Raw genomic sequence first — 17,485 nt, 5'->3', positions numbered from 1 at the left:
GTACAGGGAGAGCAGGGAAGGAAATGAGACTGGAGGAGATTCAACTGCAGGGGTCTGGAGAGGTCAGGTGGAGTTTTCCATGAGCAGTTTTGATTTATCTGACATTTATTTATCCAAGTTAGTCTCACTGAGGTAAAATGACAACACTTTTTCCAATCTCTTTTGGGTCCATGGGAAACTCAGTATTGATCAGAAGTAGTGTCATATAGTTTCTTAATTTTACAGGACGTCCTGTACAGTATGTGTTTAGTCAAGGGACAGGAGGTTGTCACTCACTGAGGTGGACAGATGGGCAGCAGCCTTGACGTGAAGCAGCTCCTCATAGATGACCTCCAGGTCCTCAGCACTCCTCTGGCTGGGGCTGAGGAGGGCACACAATAGGTCAAAGGTCATGACGATGACACAAAGCCTTCAGGGTGAGGCAAGTTGTATGCCAGGCATACTGTATGTAATATAAATCAAACATAATTTGTCATGACAAATGTTGCATATCACGATGGAACTCACCATTTACGCAAAATCATTGTGAGGAGAGCATCTGGACCCATCTGAAGTAACAACGACAGACCCTCCTGAAGCTCATCCTCCAACTCCTTCTCATTGGCTGGTACTCCAAACTCCGCCTCCAGGAAGCGGTAGAATTGAGTGTCTTTGTCTTGGAAGTTTAACTCTTGCTTCACTGAATTGTGATGAAAGGTGACAGTATTCTTAGACTCAAAGGGAATGGTTGATTCGCAAAATGACTCCATGAATGTGAAAAGTTTAAATCAAGTACTGTCATGAACCTGATATGGAACACAGTTTGAATGGCTTCATTATGATTATTGGATTTTGATTAGATCAATCTTTAGCAGTCTGAAGCAACATCAATTATGACTTACCATGAACAACGATTCCTTCATCCACCAAGACCTGCCACATACCAACCGCCTGGCTTCTTGTTTGGAAGCACTCGTTCAGCTTCATCAACCAATCAACAAGTTCCTTCCCTGAACAACATTGTCTACAAGGGAAGTCCATAGCAAGTGAATATCAGGAATTTGGTATTATCAGGAATTTGGTATTTTCAGAAAGACAAAATAAATGCTTTTCATTGGTTAACATGTCATGCTTTAAATGGCAGTCAAGCTGCTCTGTGGAGCTCTATGAGGCACCATGCAGATACCTGTAGGTCTTAAGGTGATGCTTTCTGTCTCTGATCAGGCCAGGGTTGCACTCCATCAAGGCACTAAACACCACCTTCGCTGCCTTCTGAATACGATCAGACAGAAACTGGGGGGGGAGAGAGAGAGAGAGAGAGAAAGAGAGAGAGAGAGAAAGAGAGAGAGACAGAGAGAGAAAGAGAGAGAGACAATGATCCTCTTTCTCTCACGATCATAGCCAAGGCAAGGAACGTGCCTTAAGTCTGTTTGCGTGATGTGATAAAGAGCAGAGAAGTAAGACCATAAATAGAGTGGATATCTAACACAGATGGTCTTGTTTACCAAGACTGAGAGGACCCTTCTGTGTGTACAGACAGACAGACAGACAGACAGACAGGCAGGCAGGCAGGCAGGCAGGCAGGCAGGCAGGCAGGCAGGCAGGCAGACAGACAGACAGACAGGCAGGCAGGCAGGCAGGCAGACAGGCACACAGGCAGGCAGACAGGCACACAGGCAGGCAGGCAGGCAGGCAGACAGACAGACAGACAGACAGACAGACAGACAGACAGACAGACAGACAGACAGACAGACAGACACTGTGTGTGCACACAGACAGACAGGCTTTGAAGCAAGAGTTTTGTATTTCTCTTCTGAGAGAACTAGAGCACCATAGAGATGATGTGTGATGATGACACATACGTCCCCGGTGTGCGTGTGTGTGTGGAGTGAATTGCGGGGGAGTGTAAATGTGTGAGTGAGAGGCAGCTTGCTGGTGAGAACGTGTGTCATCACAGGTATTAACGTGAAACTCTCCCTCCAGCTTACCCAACTCGCTTCCTCTGCTCCGCGCCACAGCCACCGACTGTCACTGAGCCAACAACTACTTTTTCCTTTCTGATATAGCTTTCACTCCACTTCCTCTCAGCGTCGCTCAGTAGGCACCCTTTGGGATACACCCTCCCTCCTTCCATAACCTCTCCATTACCTCTGTTCCCAACTCTCTCTCCTCCCCCTCTCTGTCCCACGCCAGGGCCCAAACTGAATATGAAGACACGCGAGAGTAATAACAGTCAATCAACCAGTGATGCAGGCCAACAAGTTGCATAACTAATTGTGTGTGTGTGTGTGTGTGTGTGTGTGTGTGTGTGTGTGTGTGTGTGTGTGTGTGTGTGTGTCCGTGTCTCTGTCCCTTTGTCCCTCTGTCCCTGGCACTTCATTATCAGGGACACAGCAACACTGCGGGTTAACATTTGTGTGTGTGTGTGTGTGTGAGTGTGTGTGTGTGTGTGTGTGTGTGTGTGTGTGTGTGTGTGTGTGTGTGTGTGTGCGTGTTGAGTGGTTTGATGTGTGAAGCAGCAGGCCTTTCATTGTACAAGACAAATGTCCCTCTGGGGACAATAAAATACATCTTATCTTAACCGTGGGACATGCTGGGTTTGTGGCCTATGCAGCCACTTTCTGTCTGTTCAAGGGTGACCTATGTGACAAAACTACTACGATAAAGCGATATTTACAGCACCTGAATGAGCGTTTGAATGAACTCCCTCTCTCTGTCTCTGTCTTTCTCCCTCTCTCCCTCCCTCCCTCCTGAATTTCTCTGGCTCCTAGTCTTGTGATTCCACGAGTGACTCACAGTGCTGTTTGTTTGTTCTTGGGTTTCCTTCAGGGCAGTGTTTGTCCAAGGTGGTGGTCTTGAGATCCACATTCAACCCAAAGACCATTTCCTATTTCAGTTCTCTCTGCTGGTGTTATGGTGCTAGTAGTCCTCTCCTTTACTCTTCTTTCCCCCTTTACCCTCCTCTTCTCTCCTTATTTCCCCTCTGCTCTCCCCTCCTCTCCTCTCCTCTCTCCTCACTTCTCCTCTCCCCTCCTCCCCTCCCCTCCCCTCCCCTCTCCTCTCCTCTCCCCTCCTCACCCTTCTCTCTTCCCCTCTCCTCTCCTCCCCTCCTCTCCTCTCCTCTCCCTTCCTCTCCCCCTTGCCTTCCCACAGCCCGGCCCCCAGCCTGCTTTGCCAAGCACTCACGATGAAGAGATTGGCTCCTGACCCGTGACTGATCAGGTGACCCCTGTTTCGACGATGACAACAGAACCTGACATAACCTGGGGTTCTCATACAGCTGGACCCAAGTATTAATGACCTCAGCAAGTGAGGTTCAAACTACTGGGTTTTCACAATGGATCAAATAAAACAGAACCGAGCACCTGCATGCTGGTTCCAAGTTCAGAGAGGGCCATTAAGGAGGATGCATAGACACACACCTACTGTGTGAGTCGTTAACTGGAGGGGTCCCCCCCCCCCCCTCCATCCATCCTCTGGTTTCCCACTGCCTGTTCCCAGACCTTCTGTCTACAGAGTAGATGTGAGTCAGTCCCCCGACGTCTGGTGTGTGGCCCCCTCTCCCAGGGGGACGGTGCAGAATGGCTCTACTGACTAAAGGTCACTACTATTCCCATGGGCCTTGCCCCCCCCGTGAGACCACTCCACCACTTTCTCAGACAAGTCACCTCTCAACCTGAGATATGAATCGCCAAATTGCATAAATACGCCATAGCAGGCATATCTCATGTGGCTCCAGTTACCCTAGTATCCAATACGCACAGTATAATAATACTTTTAACATTAGATTGCTCTTACAGCTGTGTAAACATAGACATAGTAAACATGTAATACTGCATTTACAACAGTCTATTAACATGCAATACAAGTATATTCTGTAATATCAAGAGCACCACACTCAGTGGATGACTACAAATCAATCTAATATCAGTAACACACTGCCCTTCACCTTTCATTCTATATTGTCTGCCTATTGAGAGCAAGTAGGAACCTAGTGAACTTAGTGTTAACTGGGTGATTGTTCCAATTGCGTCAGCTTACTTACAGAGTCAACATCTTTCCCACAGGAGTGCTAGCCAATGACATACGTGGTGCTGTCTCTTTCAGTGAACTACTGACGTCCGTAGTTTGGATAAGCATTACCTTTATGACCCATTTTCTGACAGACATCAATCTACCTTTGAATGGCACAGTAAAGGGTTTGTATGTTTTGGGGGAGGTTTGCTTGTTTCTGAAATACAGTTAGACTCTGTGGTTATGACCTGTCCCTGAGCTTTGGAAAATTGTTGGTTTCTTAGCGAAAGTAAGTTTGTGGTGTGTGGTTTTAATGTACTTTTGCCTCCTGTGTGTCAGAAATACAATACAGTTCTCCACTACAGGTATATGGAGGCTGATGTCCTCTGTGGCTGAGTCCCCCCCCCCCCCCCCCCCCCTCTCTCTCTCTCTGTGGAGGTGTGACCTTGGTGGGCTGTGCGTTCACTTTGAAACATGACTGTACGTAGATGGAGGGATGGAGCGTTCCAGAGGTGGGCAGAGGAACAGTGGGTTTCACACACTTCACCGTCTCTGGGCGCCCAAGACTGCACAATGTCAGACTTTCTGAGGGGGTGGTTTGGTTTCCAGCCTACACTTGCCATAGTCAGAATGACCTTGCTAAAGCTCAGCACTGGAAAAGTTTGCCAAGACAAGGTCATCTATGTTCAGTTTGTTTTTAAACGGGGGTACTGTTTGAAACCCATTGTACTGTATGGAGTCATGACAGTCTTTACAGGGAATCTGACCTAATTCTGTATACTGATTGATGGGTAGAAGTCCCCTGCAGGAACAATGAGAACTTGGACGTGGTCACCTCCGGAGATGTCTTTGATGTTGCCAACTGCGTCCTGTGTTGTACAAGTTATACAATAACCCAAAGCTACAAGAACTACCCCCACCACCATCATCAGATAACTGATTCTATCTATTTAGAATAAATAGATGCACCAAAACAAATCGATTAAAGTCTAAAAGTAACAGCATGACATTTCAAAAATACTTCCTAACCTTGAAATAAGAGCAGGTATCTTGTATATCTGGTTGTGAAACCAAATACATGTATGTAGTTAACAGCTAACAGGACTTGTTGTGTTGTCTTATTCACCACGTCACATAACAATGTTCTACGTCCAGGTGATTACGTTTAAAACCCACCTTGGATGGCTAAATGAACAGGCTTACCACAGGCATTTGCTAAAATGCAAATATAAGAACTGGTTCAACTCGTGTATTCAAAGATTATTAATAGAACATTGTTAGGATGCATCTTAGTCAACAGCAATTATCTGAGCTTCACTGGTCGTGTGTGTGTGTGTGTGTGTGTGTGTGTGTGTGTGTGTGTGTGTGTGTGTGTGTGTGTGTGTGTATGTGTGTGTGTGTGTGTGTGTGTGTGTATGTGCTTGCATACATACGTGCATGTGTGTGTGTGTGTGTGTGTGTGTGTGTGTGTGTGTGTGTGCATTTGCATTGGGTGGCAGTGTCTAATAAACCCAATCTGGAGTCAGATCTCATTTTCCATGTCCCTGTTATCAGGGTAAGGGTTTCACCTCAGAAGGGGTTGTTGAAGGAGCAGAGATAAAGGCCTGAGTGAATGGGAAGGCTGGATTGGGTTGGGTCAGGCAATGCTGGGGGGGCTGGACGGCAGTTAGCTGTGGATCTTGGAGTGCCCTTTAGACTCCTTGTGACTGCTTGGCTAACTTGGAATGTGTTTTCAAAGACTCGCTCAAGCAGTGATGGAGGACATAGGGAACACAAAAACGTCAAGGTCAGCAGTTCCAAAGGATGCAAGCACTGCAACTCTGGATGTCAACAATAAGCTGGCACGTACAGCTGCCCAGGATAAGAAACGTTGTTGGAAATAGAAACAGCGTCAAGGCAAGGCACTGTCTCCAAGTGTCAACAGCTGGGTGATGACTAACATCATGACAGCATGTCTTCACATGTGTGTTTATGAATGGGATAATGACTTTGAGACAAACCTGTTCCTTCAGTTCTTGACGTGTGTCATATGTAGTACAATTGTCCACCACATGACTCAGTGAGAAATGGGCTACAACATACATGCATAATGTTAGAGATAGTCAGCGGTTAACTCTCTGGTCTAATGGCTTTAACAGGACCAAGGTCCAAAAGTTTGACCTCCATTCAACACAAGCTATTAGCCCGCAGCGTTGTCTATAGTATTAAAAATGATCAAAGGGTGAGGTAAAAAGTGCCCTTGTTAATTGTCTTCTCTGGACAATAAAGTTCATTTTAGGCCAAAGAACATTGGGTCGTGATAACCGCCTAGCTGTGGGGAGGTGATGTATCTCTGTGTGGGTCACCTCGTGTTCCCGGCATACACACCTGCTTCATGGTGTCCTGTGTATCAAGAGCTTCTGGCAGCGGTGTCTAGGAAAGAGAGAGACAGAGAGAGAGAGAGAGAGACAGAGACAGAGCGAGAGAGAGAGGAGAGACTGTTAAATTATATAATAACATATTGGCCTATATAGTTGTATCTTGAAGGCATTCCAACAAAACAGGCTTGACTGGTTGTTCACAGCAACCCTAATGGAGGACTGTTACTGTATGTGCTTTCAGAAAGATACATACAAAAACTGTATATATGGAAATATCTTAAAAGATGCATAAATGGTTTGTTTTATTTATTATATGAAGCGTTCCATGTATGTGTTGATTTATGTTAACAATCCATTGTGTGTGTGTTTGAGTGCATCTGTATGTAGGTGTCAGTCTATTTAATGTGTTTATGTGGGAGGAAACTGCCTCAGGTCATAGCCTAACACATCACTCTAGTACATAAAAGCACATGTCTGTTGCCATGCCAGTAAAGAGTTAAAGGTTGCACTGAGCTCCCGACTTCGCTTTTTCAGGGAAACTGTGTTATCTTGTTGCCAAGTTCAAGTACTACTGCAAGGTTGAAACATTTCCACAAGTGCATGAGGGATAAGAATACAATATAACAATGTAATATCTCTCTTAGGTCCTCTCTCCTCAATCCACCATGGTAGGCCCATCCATAACCTAAACCTGTTGACCTATCGAAAGAAATCCTCCCTTCACATGATGTCATGACTGTCCTGTAGTCTAATTCACACTTCCTCTTTGGCCTTTTTTTAAAAAAAAATTTATAACTCTTCTTTATGGTCCACTGACAGCCACCCTGCCTCTTGTTCCCAAGCCAGCTGTTACACGATAGCCACTGTCTCTTCTGAGCTGAGGTGTCAATGGAGAACCGATTATTTACTGGGGCATGTGTACAGGTTTTGTTAACTCGTGAGTGCTTTAGCCTGAGGGCTACTTTGAGTATAAAAGCCAACTGATCTGCAGGCAACACGTTGTCACTGTGTCACAGTGGGGGATTGCAAGCTCGAGTGATGAGGAAAATAGATTTATTGCATGAGATATTGGCGTCTGTGTTGTTTGTGTGGGAGCTCTGTTGATGCCGCTTTGCCGTGTTTGAGTATCAAACGCAGCTCAAGAAAAGTGTTTGAACAGATTCTACTGTACCTCAGACCCATTGTTGTAGAATGTTGCTTTGGTGGAGAAATGGAGGAGAGGGAAGTTTTTCCAGTTTATTTAAATATGTGACCTAACCAGGAAACCTCCTGGCCCTACTTGTAACCAGGTAAACAACTGATTCATCCATATTTGTCATATTTATTTCTGGGTTGTTATTTTCCTCAATATTATGGTTTAATAGCATGGGCCAGCGATCTCTCCTCCCTTCCCCTCTGTTGACAGAGTAAACTTACTGTGCCGGGCCTGTCTGCAGCCAAACTTGTCACATGGTCACAACCAGTTGCCCGCCACTGTTACAGTAACTTACTCCTATTAAAAAAGCCTCCATAAGCTTATCTCATATGCTACAGTATGTCTCTCAGGCAGGTAGAGTCAGTCCACCTCTTGGCTAATGCAGCATCATATTGAGGGTTAGTGATATTGTTTTCTCTTCACTGGTGGCAAAGCACTCGATTACTGAGGACTTGAGGAAACACAGTTTAAGGCTAGTGCTATGTTTCAACGACCACATGAGCATACCATTCAGAATGAACTTCATTCATCCTCAGTACAGTGTAGTATGCTACCGTCACATGGATACTGAAACATAGCTTGGGCGTGCAATGGAAAATCCCTGAGGGCCTGCCCCCCCCCCCCCCCCCCCATTATCCAGAGTACCTCTAGGTCTGTATCAGTCAGTCATCATTGGGACCTCTATGAATGTAAGGCATTTAGTCTTGCTTTATCTCCAGGAGTCAACACCCCAGGATTGGCATGCAAGAGCAAGGACAATGGGGTACCGTCTACCCTGTAGATAGCATCTCCTAATGATCACTGCAAAAATGACCCTCCCCGCCCTCGCTACCGTTGGTGGTATCTGACCGCATGTCGTCAACAGGAATTGGAACATACATTAAGCGTGAGCGTGAAGCCAGTTTCATTAGGTCTATTGTTGTCGTGGCATACCTTTGAATTCCAGACACATTCAGACACCAGGACATGAAGCCAGACTGTAGATGCTTCAGGAAGAAAGGAGCATTGCTGCATCCACTGGAATCAAGCCTAACCCTAACATATTTCACATCAATTCAATAGGTATGGTCCTTATTTGCAAACATAATATCAACCATGTACAGCATGTTTTTACTTTTAGCAGATCTAATGCCCTTGTTAAGAGCATGTTTCCCACAGCAAAGATTAAGTATGCAATATTGTCTGAATACAGTGATCTATTTTGCCATGACAGGGGGTTTTAGTTGAACCCCCAGGCAGGCAGAGTAGCGTCCTGTGACTTTAAGAACATTAAGCACATTGACTAGATTAAGGCATCTCCACAGGACGTCCTCGTCTGTCATTAATCAGTCATAGAGGATAGGCTACAGGCTACATGAGGACAAACACAAACTCACTTCATTAGAAAACATCAAGAAGTTTTTCCTTTTAAATTTCCTTTTGCATATTGATGACGGTGCTGTACCTTTGCCTTCCCCTTTTACTCAATAGTAATACATATTTTTTATGACCGCAATATTATATTATTACACCCTGAGGTGTTGAGCTGAATAAATGTCACAGCAATGAGAGAATGTTGTGTGACTTTCATTTTCATTAAGTTTTGAACAAAATTATTGCATACAGTAATTTCTGCTTTGTGTTCCCTTGCCCTGACAGTTTATCACACTGATGTGGCTTGTGGACATCATGGCAAATTATATCTTCACGCTCATCAGAAGGTAATATGCTGTGGTTGTGACCATTCAAGTGCTTGTAATGCGCTGTGAAACAACGCCAACAACAATGCTCATACTAATTAGTACTAATCCAATCATGTGTCATTCATTGCATGTACTATTCATTCTTCAAAGGAAATGATATCACAGGTTCAGGTAACTTAGCAGTTCTAAGATGTAGAACTCCAGGTTAGCTCAGAGTCCTGACCTATTGAATAACAAGGTACTTATGAGACAAGTAAATTTAGATCCTCCTTGAAGAACACTATTCTGCCTCTTCCTGTGGCTTCGGAACAAATATGCACATTCTACACACTTTAAACTGGAGGGGGCGGGGGCAGGACAATAAACAATGCACTATTAATAACCAGAGTTTAATACAAACTTTGGCTGGGCCTATGCTACCTTCCTCTGCCCCCACACCCACACCCACACCTAGACAATAGAGCATCCTTGTCCTCCTCTCAGACTAAAGCAGACGCTCACACGACTGGCTTTTGTTTTGGGGACACGTACTGTGTCATCGTGGTTAGCTGCTCTCCTCTCCCCCGCTTGCACCAACACACTGTCTGTCTCTAGTGCCCCCCCATCTCTCTCTCTCTCACTCTCTCTCTCTCTCTCTCTCTCTCTCTCTCTTTCTCTCTCTCCGCCTCTGCAGTGCACTCCACCCACATATCTCACACAGCAATACAGACACTATCACAATGAGTTTGAGATACAATCACACCAGCTTTTATGCTGAGCAGCTGTTGCAGTGTTTGGTATTGTGTCTACTCTCCCCTCCTCTTGTAGTGTATGGAGTAAGTGAGATTGGTGCTGTTGGAGGGAGACTGACAAGGGACTGTCTGTGCCTTGGATATTTCAATCAGACTGTCAACCTCTCAAAGTTGAGAGATGAAATGAGAATGAGAACCCCCTGTGATTGCATTGCATTACACTGACTTCTGGTATAGGCTATTGTGTCGCTCAAACACAACACAGCTTTTTACAGGAAAGTATTCACTGCAAAGGGTGGGGATATGGTGTATATATTTCTATGAACTTGAAGTGTTACTTTCAGGAAAGAAACTGTTGTCCTCATACTAAGTTATGCACTAATCAATTAACTTAATCATTATCATCATCATCATCATCATCATCAGAAGAAGAAGAAAAAGAAGAAGATGTCAAAAGCATGCACAAGACAAACAAAAGAAACATGATGATGATAATGATGGTGATGATGATGATGATGATGATGATGATGATGATGATGATGATGATGGTGATGATGATGATGATCGTTATGATGATGTGGATATAATAGCCTACTACTTACTAGTGTTATTACTAATGTATTAGTATGTCTAAGCTGCGTATAGGGGCTAACACTGCAGTAATTGTAGGCAAATTAAACATACCCAGCTGATGCCTCGAATAGTTGTTTTGTCCATAGAACAACGGTCCGGGAACACTCGGTAATGGTAACTCCGGAATAGATGCATGTTTTCTTCAGGTCAGACAGAAGAACTTTCCCGATTAGAAGATCTGCGGTCGTAACGCATAACGAACACGGCACTTCCAAGCATGTCTACCCGCTAGAGACACCGGATCATTAAAACAACATCGCATACCAACAGCGCGCACATTGCATGGCAAGTTGAATCCACATGCTTTTCTTCGGCAACCACCTCACGTTCTCTGGATCAAATCTAAGTGTTGGTATCTGTCTGCTCCTTCATCAAAACTCTTGCCACCTCGGCCGACGTTGCTGCTGCCTCTGAGGATACGCCAGCCCACTCTCAATCAGCCTCACCTCTCAGCACAGGCGCACTTTCTAAACTTGCGTGAGCGCACTTACTCTCAAATCATTCTAAGTCATTTCGGAGTCATTAAAAGCGGCGGTCTCTTCAGATAATCACATTCAATGGCCTGTTCACTGCTGCAAATTCATTATACCAGTTTTTCCCCAGTATTTTCATTGTGTCCAGTAGTGATAATGGAACATTTCTCTGAGACGTAACCTGATGTGGTTCATCTTGAAGTGTCACCAATATGTTTATTTTTTCGATTTAATATCCTGTCTCTGGAACACACAGTTTAAATGTGGAGCTCTAGCTACCAGTACTCAGTGTTTCACCAGAGTGTGATTAATGAGATGGAGTCAAGGATAAGTCCATATAAAAAGAAGGAGGCATAACGTTCCAGACCAGTACTGGGTACATTATGGTCCTGTCCAGCATGTAGCACATACTGTACTGCAGAAAAACATATACATACATATCTCTCTCTCCCCCCCACCCCTCCCTCTCTCTCCTCTCTCTCTCTCTCTCTCTCTCTCTCTCTCTCTCTCTCTCTCTCTCTCTCTCTCTCTCTCTCTCTCTCTCTCTCTCTCTCTCTCTCTCTCTCTCCTCTCTCTCTCTCTCTCTCTCTCTCTCTCTCTCTGTACGTGTGTGTGTGTGTGTGTGTGTGTGTGTGTCGCCGGTTCATAGACACTTATCAGGGTGTTCAGCTGTCTGGCTAGCTCTGCAGAATAGACACATGGACACACACAGATAAACTGCTGTAGAGACGGACAACAGTCAAGGCATGAGTTGGCTGAGGGACAGACACCTAGACGCTTTAATTTGCCCCCCTGGTAAATCCAACACAGAGCAAATTGCTATGACCTTTGATATCATTGCATCATATTAGTCTTTCACAAACCCAGAGCCAGTGTTGGGGAAGCTACTCTGAAAATGTATTTAACTAAATAACCAATTACTTTACAAGGGAAGTGTTGGGATAACCAACTGCTTTACATCCAAACTAGTACATCCAACACATGACAGTCAGTCAGTGAAAGATGACCCATCCCATGTGATAAAGTGTTGGATTGAAACCCTCTGAAATCACTGAGAGAGAAACAACTGGTGAGGTGGAGCAAAGTGAGGAGACCGGAGGCAGTAAGGGAAGAAATGGTCGGGAAATTTGAAGTTCAAGAAATAATGTTGGAATAATAGTTACATTCTTATGTTTTGTTTGTTTTCTTTTGGAACATGTAATGAGTCGTGACAGTAGCTTACTACACTGCTACATGGCAAAAAAAAGTAATTCACTACTGGAAACACTATAGGATTTGAATTTACCACCAAGCTACTGTAAAATGCAGTTAAACTAGTGGAACTACAGTACTCCCCAACATTGCCCAGAACATACCACACCAACACCTGCAATAACAGTACTTAGGCCTATTCATTTTTGGTGTTGAATATGCATTCCATAACACAATGTCTGTAAAACATGTTAGTGTATCAAAGTTCCATATCTCTCTGGCCACATTTGCCAAGGCCTCATTAACTGTAAACTGAAATAGTTTAGATGTAATGCCATAGTGAATTGAATACAACTCATTTGAAGTTTTACAATTTTCCTTATAATTCAGCGCTAAACATTCCGGGCTGCTTTCATGTAGAATTCTCTTTGGTCAGAACATCATGTTTGTAGGGTAGTTGGATGGAATGGATATGTTGTGCTCATGTTATTGGTGTGTGTGTGTGTGTGTGTGTGTGTGTGTGTGTGTGTGTGTGTGTGTTTGTTGGTGTTGTGAACTATTGTTTTTGTTATTGGTGTGTTATAAAGAGAGAGTAGTCTGGTTGTCTCTGTGACTTGATTTATGAACAGATACTGTGACTTACTTCCCCAATGTCTGGCATTATCCGTCTGCTCGGGAACAGGATAGATTTGATGAAGGTATCCATGGAGAACATGGTTGTTGAGGTGTCTATACAGAGAAGACATGAGATGGAAAGAATATTAGGGGAGAGGAGAGGAAGAGTTGGATTTTAGTCTCCCCCTGTCATGCTCATTGGAACACAACACATAATACCCATTTCACACTTACTAAGCTGAAAAGAGCTGAGCTGAGCTGAACTGTACTGTGCTGGCCTGGTTTTGCATCGACCATAGTTGCTGTAGTCTCACTAAGTCAGACTCTTCAATCGATAGATGAGATTCTGGGTTCCGAGATTAAAGTTGCTTTAACCTTGCTGGAAAGGACAATGTGAAAGGAACATATCTGAGCCAGCACAGAACAGGTCAGGTCAGCCCTGTAGTGTGTCAAGCGCCATTCATTTGCGGTTACTTTGGCAACAGGAGATGTTCTTCTGGACATTGACTTCACTTCGTCTCCACTTAGCCAAGCATTACGGTCATCTGTGACCTGGAGGCTGCGCCTGTTACATAAGCCTTGTTTAGATCCCAGCCATTGTTCCAGTAGAGAGCTGCCCTTCCTGGGCTGACCCCACTGACAGTGTCAAACAGCCTCGGGCTCTCTCTCCCCGCTCCTTACTAGCCTGCTTGTTTTGTTCTTCCCCAGGTCAGTGTACCAAGTGCCACGAAAGAGGAATTCCCCCAGTTGAGTTCTCTGAACAGAGATGGAGTCTATCTGAAGTGCTCCTCAGTGTGTCTCTGTTTCGTAATCCTGACTCTTGCACTTTTCAGTTTGAGACTTCACCTCTCTGTACCTTCTCTTTGCCTCCCTGTCCCTTGAGACTGAGTGAGTGATGAAGCTTGCACAAATCTCAGTGTTCTGCCTATCAAAACAAATATGTCACCCAAAAATAGCACCCATTTAAAGTCGTCCAGTAGTCTGTTAAATGTCATCCTCTCAAACCCTCTTCCTGTACTTTAGAGGAAAACAATTACCCACCACCAACCAAGAAGCAGGCAACATTCTCTTACCGGACTTGACTTCCTTTGTAGTGTGTGAGGGATTATCTGTATCTATTTCCTCTTACAAAATCCAATTGGAATCAAGGAAATAAACAACCAACCAACCAAACAAACAGAAAAGTACAGTTTTAGGACACCATGAAGTCTAAGCCTCAGAGCTCAATAGTAGCTGTAGTTCTCTGAATCTCGGCCCCTCCTGAATGCCTTCCAGGGACTCTGTAGAACGCTCACCACCAAAGGAATCCAGTTTCTCTTCTTATGGCCTTACAGGGAATGTAAAAACTGTTGTTTCTTCGATAAGGGAAAGCGCATAGTTGGACTCCATCTGATAGGATCTCAGAGTTGCTGTCATTGTCTCTATGTGCTCAGTAGTGTTATGGGGGTTGTAATTCCATGTTTGTTATGCTCTATTTACATGATCTGGTGGCTGAACGCTTTGGTCAGGCCTCGTCTCATATACAAGGCTCATTGATCTCTGCTTGTTGAGTAAAACTGAATCAGGCCAACTTCATGAACTCAAAAGTATGATTTTTCTTGGAAGGAGGAGCAGGTAAACCTAATATTTTCAAAACATTATGATTGCTTTATTTGGTGGTTCAGGTGCGCATGCAAGCTGATACATCAATGTGATCAGAGCCAGGTTTTGGAGAATGCTGGCATAGTGCGGAATCAAATCTACCCATTGCCACTTTAAAATCTGTGACCCCTCTTCATCTACCCTCTCTCACGCTTTCCGACTGTCTAAATAAAGATAATACATATGGAAGGAGAGTGATAGTCAACTCTCCTTTGAAAAGAATAGTAATAATCAGCAGGCAGAGAAATCTCAACGGTTGAAGCATAAATTAGTGTAGTGCTCTTCAGATAAATTGTCCCTCTTCACCCAATGTCAGAGGAATACAATCATTGTGGATGCCCTGAAACTCCTAGCCTCCCTCTATTTTGTTTTGCTGCCATCTAGTGAATATAAATACACACTACAGTCTGAAACATTTCCAAATGGATCTATTGGCTACTGTGTCATTATGACATTATGTTGTTGAGGGAGATACATCATTTTCTCATCTTTGAGTTCATTAGTGCATTATGGTTTCACTTCTAGCACCGTTGATTTGCAGTATGGATAAACAAAGAAACGGTCCCATGATCTATTTGGTCTGGTGTGTTGTTTCCAGAAGGAGTTTTTCCTCATCAGAGGTGTGTGTGTGTGTGTGTGTGTGTGTGTGTGTGTGTGTGTGTGTGTGTGTGTGTGTGTGTGTGTGTGTGTGTGTGTGTGTGTGTGTGTGTGTGTGTGTGTGTGTGTGTGCGCGCGCGCGCTCGCGTGCTCGCGTGTGTGTTTGTGTCTGTGTCTGTGTGTGATATTCATGTTCAGTTCCTCTGGGAAAGGGAGTGGGATTTCCTGCAACACATCTACACCCATTTGGAAAGTGCATGTGGCCAGATGTCTTTGTTGTGTTAGTCCCTTTAAAACCACTGTCCAAAATGTGCACATGTATGCATGCACACACCCACACACACACACACACACCCACACACCCACACACCCACACACCCACGCCCACGCAGACCTTATTCGTAGATCATGGGACTTCTCCCTTTTCCATGTCTCTCACATGCATCAACAGTATTGTACTGTATTATAGAATTGATTATTTTAGGCTTTTTAGATTGAATTTTCTCTTCAAACATTTTGTTCGCTTATACTGGACTCCCACTTCCTGAATGTCTGTACATACACCGGCTCTTTTCCCATTCCCACCCTCCCTGTCACCTTTTCCTTCCTATTGTCTGCTGTAGCCAGTTAGCAAGCAGGAAAGGGATGGCAAAGTATTTATTCATCTGACCCCCTGTTCATAGAGGAAGGGAGGACTGCTTTTGTTGAGAGAGACGCTGGCAGTGATAAGTGAGCTGGAGAAGATGCTAGAAAGAGATAGAGATTCAATGTGAGAGAGAAACCTACCCTGATTATCTACCTCTCACCTGGGTTCTTTGAGAGCCCCACCCCCTCTCTCTCTCTCCTTCTCTCTCTCTCTCTCTCTCTCTCTCTCTCTCTCTCTCTGTCTACTTCTCTCTCTCTCTCTCTCTCTGTGTCTACTTCTCTCTCTCTCTCTCTCTCTCTCTCTCTGTGTCTACTTCTCTCTCTCTCTCTCTCTCTCTCTCTCTCTGTGTCTACTTCTCTCTCTCTCTCTCTCTCTCTCTCACACACATACACTGATAACATCCCAATCTCCTGATGATCTCAATGAAACACATACGTTTACATCAACTGAAGGATACTCTTAGGATAAAACCGTAAGTACATTTTAAGTACTTAAAAAATAATAACATTTTAAGATAGAGTTTAAGATGTAGAGTTCATTTAAGATGTAGAGTTCTCCTTGATATTTCAGTCATAGGTTACACTTTTGACATCCTGTTGAGGGTGATTGTTGCTCACATCATATCCCCCCCCAAACATCACCAAATATCACATTCATAATTCATAATGACTACATGCTTGACCCACGGCACATCAATCATATGTTGTTCTTTATGTTGTTCATTATGCCTGTACATATTGGATCGCAGGTTAAAATTCTCATACCTGGTCCCTCCTCCTCGTGTTTCAGCCTGCACGTTGAGATCTTCTGATGAGCGCCCACGCTATCTTTTTGTTTCAGTCCCCTCTCCTGTCCTTGATGTGCCAGATGTTGGCTCATCAGGGTGGCTTGTGCATTTTGTGAGGGTGTTTTACAGCTTCCTGTGTCTCTCTGATTGGATAGAAGCAGTGTGCCCTGATGTTCGGGGCGGGTGAGGCAGTGACGGTAGGGGGGCGAGGAGGGGGGGGGGGAGCAACTGGGGCAGCTGTCCTCGAGTGGTCCTCTGCTGCACAGTGCTGTTACTAATGTTCATGTTCACCTGGTCATGATGTGATGGTGGACACCATCATGAATGATGAGGGGGGAAATGAGGGCGAGGAACATCTGTGTCTCTAGCAAGTGTCTCTGTGGACTTGTGAACATGTGTAGAGACACAATTGGTAGACATCTAGTTTCATTTATTTCCTGAATAATGCAAGGATGTGGTTTACCTCTGTGATAGACTGTTTATAGGACAGGAAGAAATGATAACCACAGAAAAAAAAGCTTTGCCACAATCCTCCTCGTAAATGAATGTTTACTACTACATGCAATAATATGCATAAAATTGATTTGCATTAAGATACCTTTTGACAATGTTACTCCTAACAAAAATTCTCCACTTCACACGACTCACACACTACTTCTAGAATGGGAAGACAGGCCTATCAACTTGTTTTTGATCTTGCTACAGTATGTGAATTATAGCTTTTCTTAGGAGAGCTTCCCAATTCTTCACACTGTAGACTATAATTTACATACAGTATCACACACATACTTATGTATAATTCATAATCTCTGTTACTTTCATGTTAATACAGACCGACAGTCTCTCTCTCTCTCTCTCTCTCTCTCTCTCTCTCTCTCTCTCTCTCTCTCTCTCTCTCTCTCTCTCTCTCTCTCTCTCTCTCTCTCTCTCTCTCTCAGTGC

The 17,485-nt window shown here is 44.2% G+C and overlaps 1 protein-coding gene across 5 annotated transcripts in view; it reads right to left on the bottom strand.

Moving 5' to 3' along the window:
* Positions 1-16,605, bottom strand: part of rapgef3 (Rap guanine nucleotide exchange factor (GEF) 3) — a 25,364-nt gene extending 8,759 nt beyond the window's left edge. The window contains exons 1-7 of one of the 5 annotated variants that reach the window (XM_083674978.1): positions 16,522-16,605; positions 12,902-12,987; positions 6,361-6,405; positions 1,166-1,272; positions 882-1,003; positions 508-679; positions 277-361 (exon numbers count right to left, since the gene is read on the bottom strand). In XM_083674978.1, coding sequence (XP_083531104.1) covers positions 277-361; positions 508-679; positions 882-1,003; positions 1,166-1,272; positions 6,361-6,405; positions 12,902-12,973 — 603 coding nt within the window. In that variant the 5' untranslated portion in view covers positions 12,974-12,987; positions 16,522-16,605. Of the gene's footprint in view, positions 1-276; positions 362-507; positions 680-881; positions 1,004-1,165; positions 1,273-6,360; positions 6,406-10,645; positions 10,989-12,901; positions 12,988-13,107; positions 13,264-13,347; positions 13,810-13,946; positions 14,126-16,521 lie in introns of those variants that run through there. The other 4 variants (XM_083674977.1, XM_083674980.1, XM_083674979.1 and 1 more) reach the window with 4 other exon arrangements.
* Between the last annotated feature and the right edge of the window lie 880 nt (positions 16,606-17,485).

This window comes from Argentina silus (genome assembly GCF_951799395.1).
Source record: "Argentina silus genome assembly, chromosome: 8".
Taxonomy (NCBI): Eukaryota; Metazoa; Chordata; class Actinopteri; order Argentiniformes; family Argentinidae; genus Argentina; species Argentina silus.
This window is presented reverse-complemented; position numbering and strand designations above follow the sequence as displayed.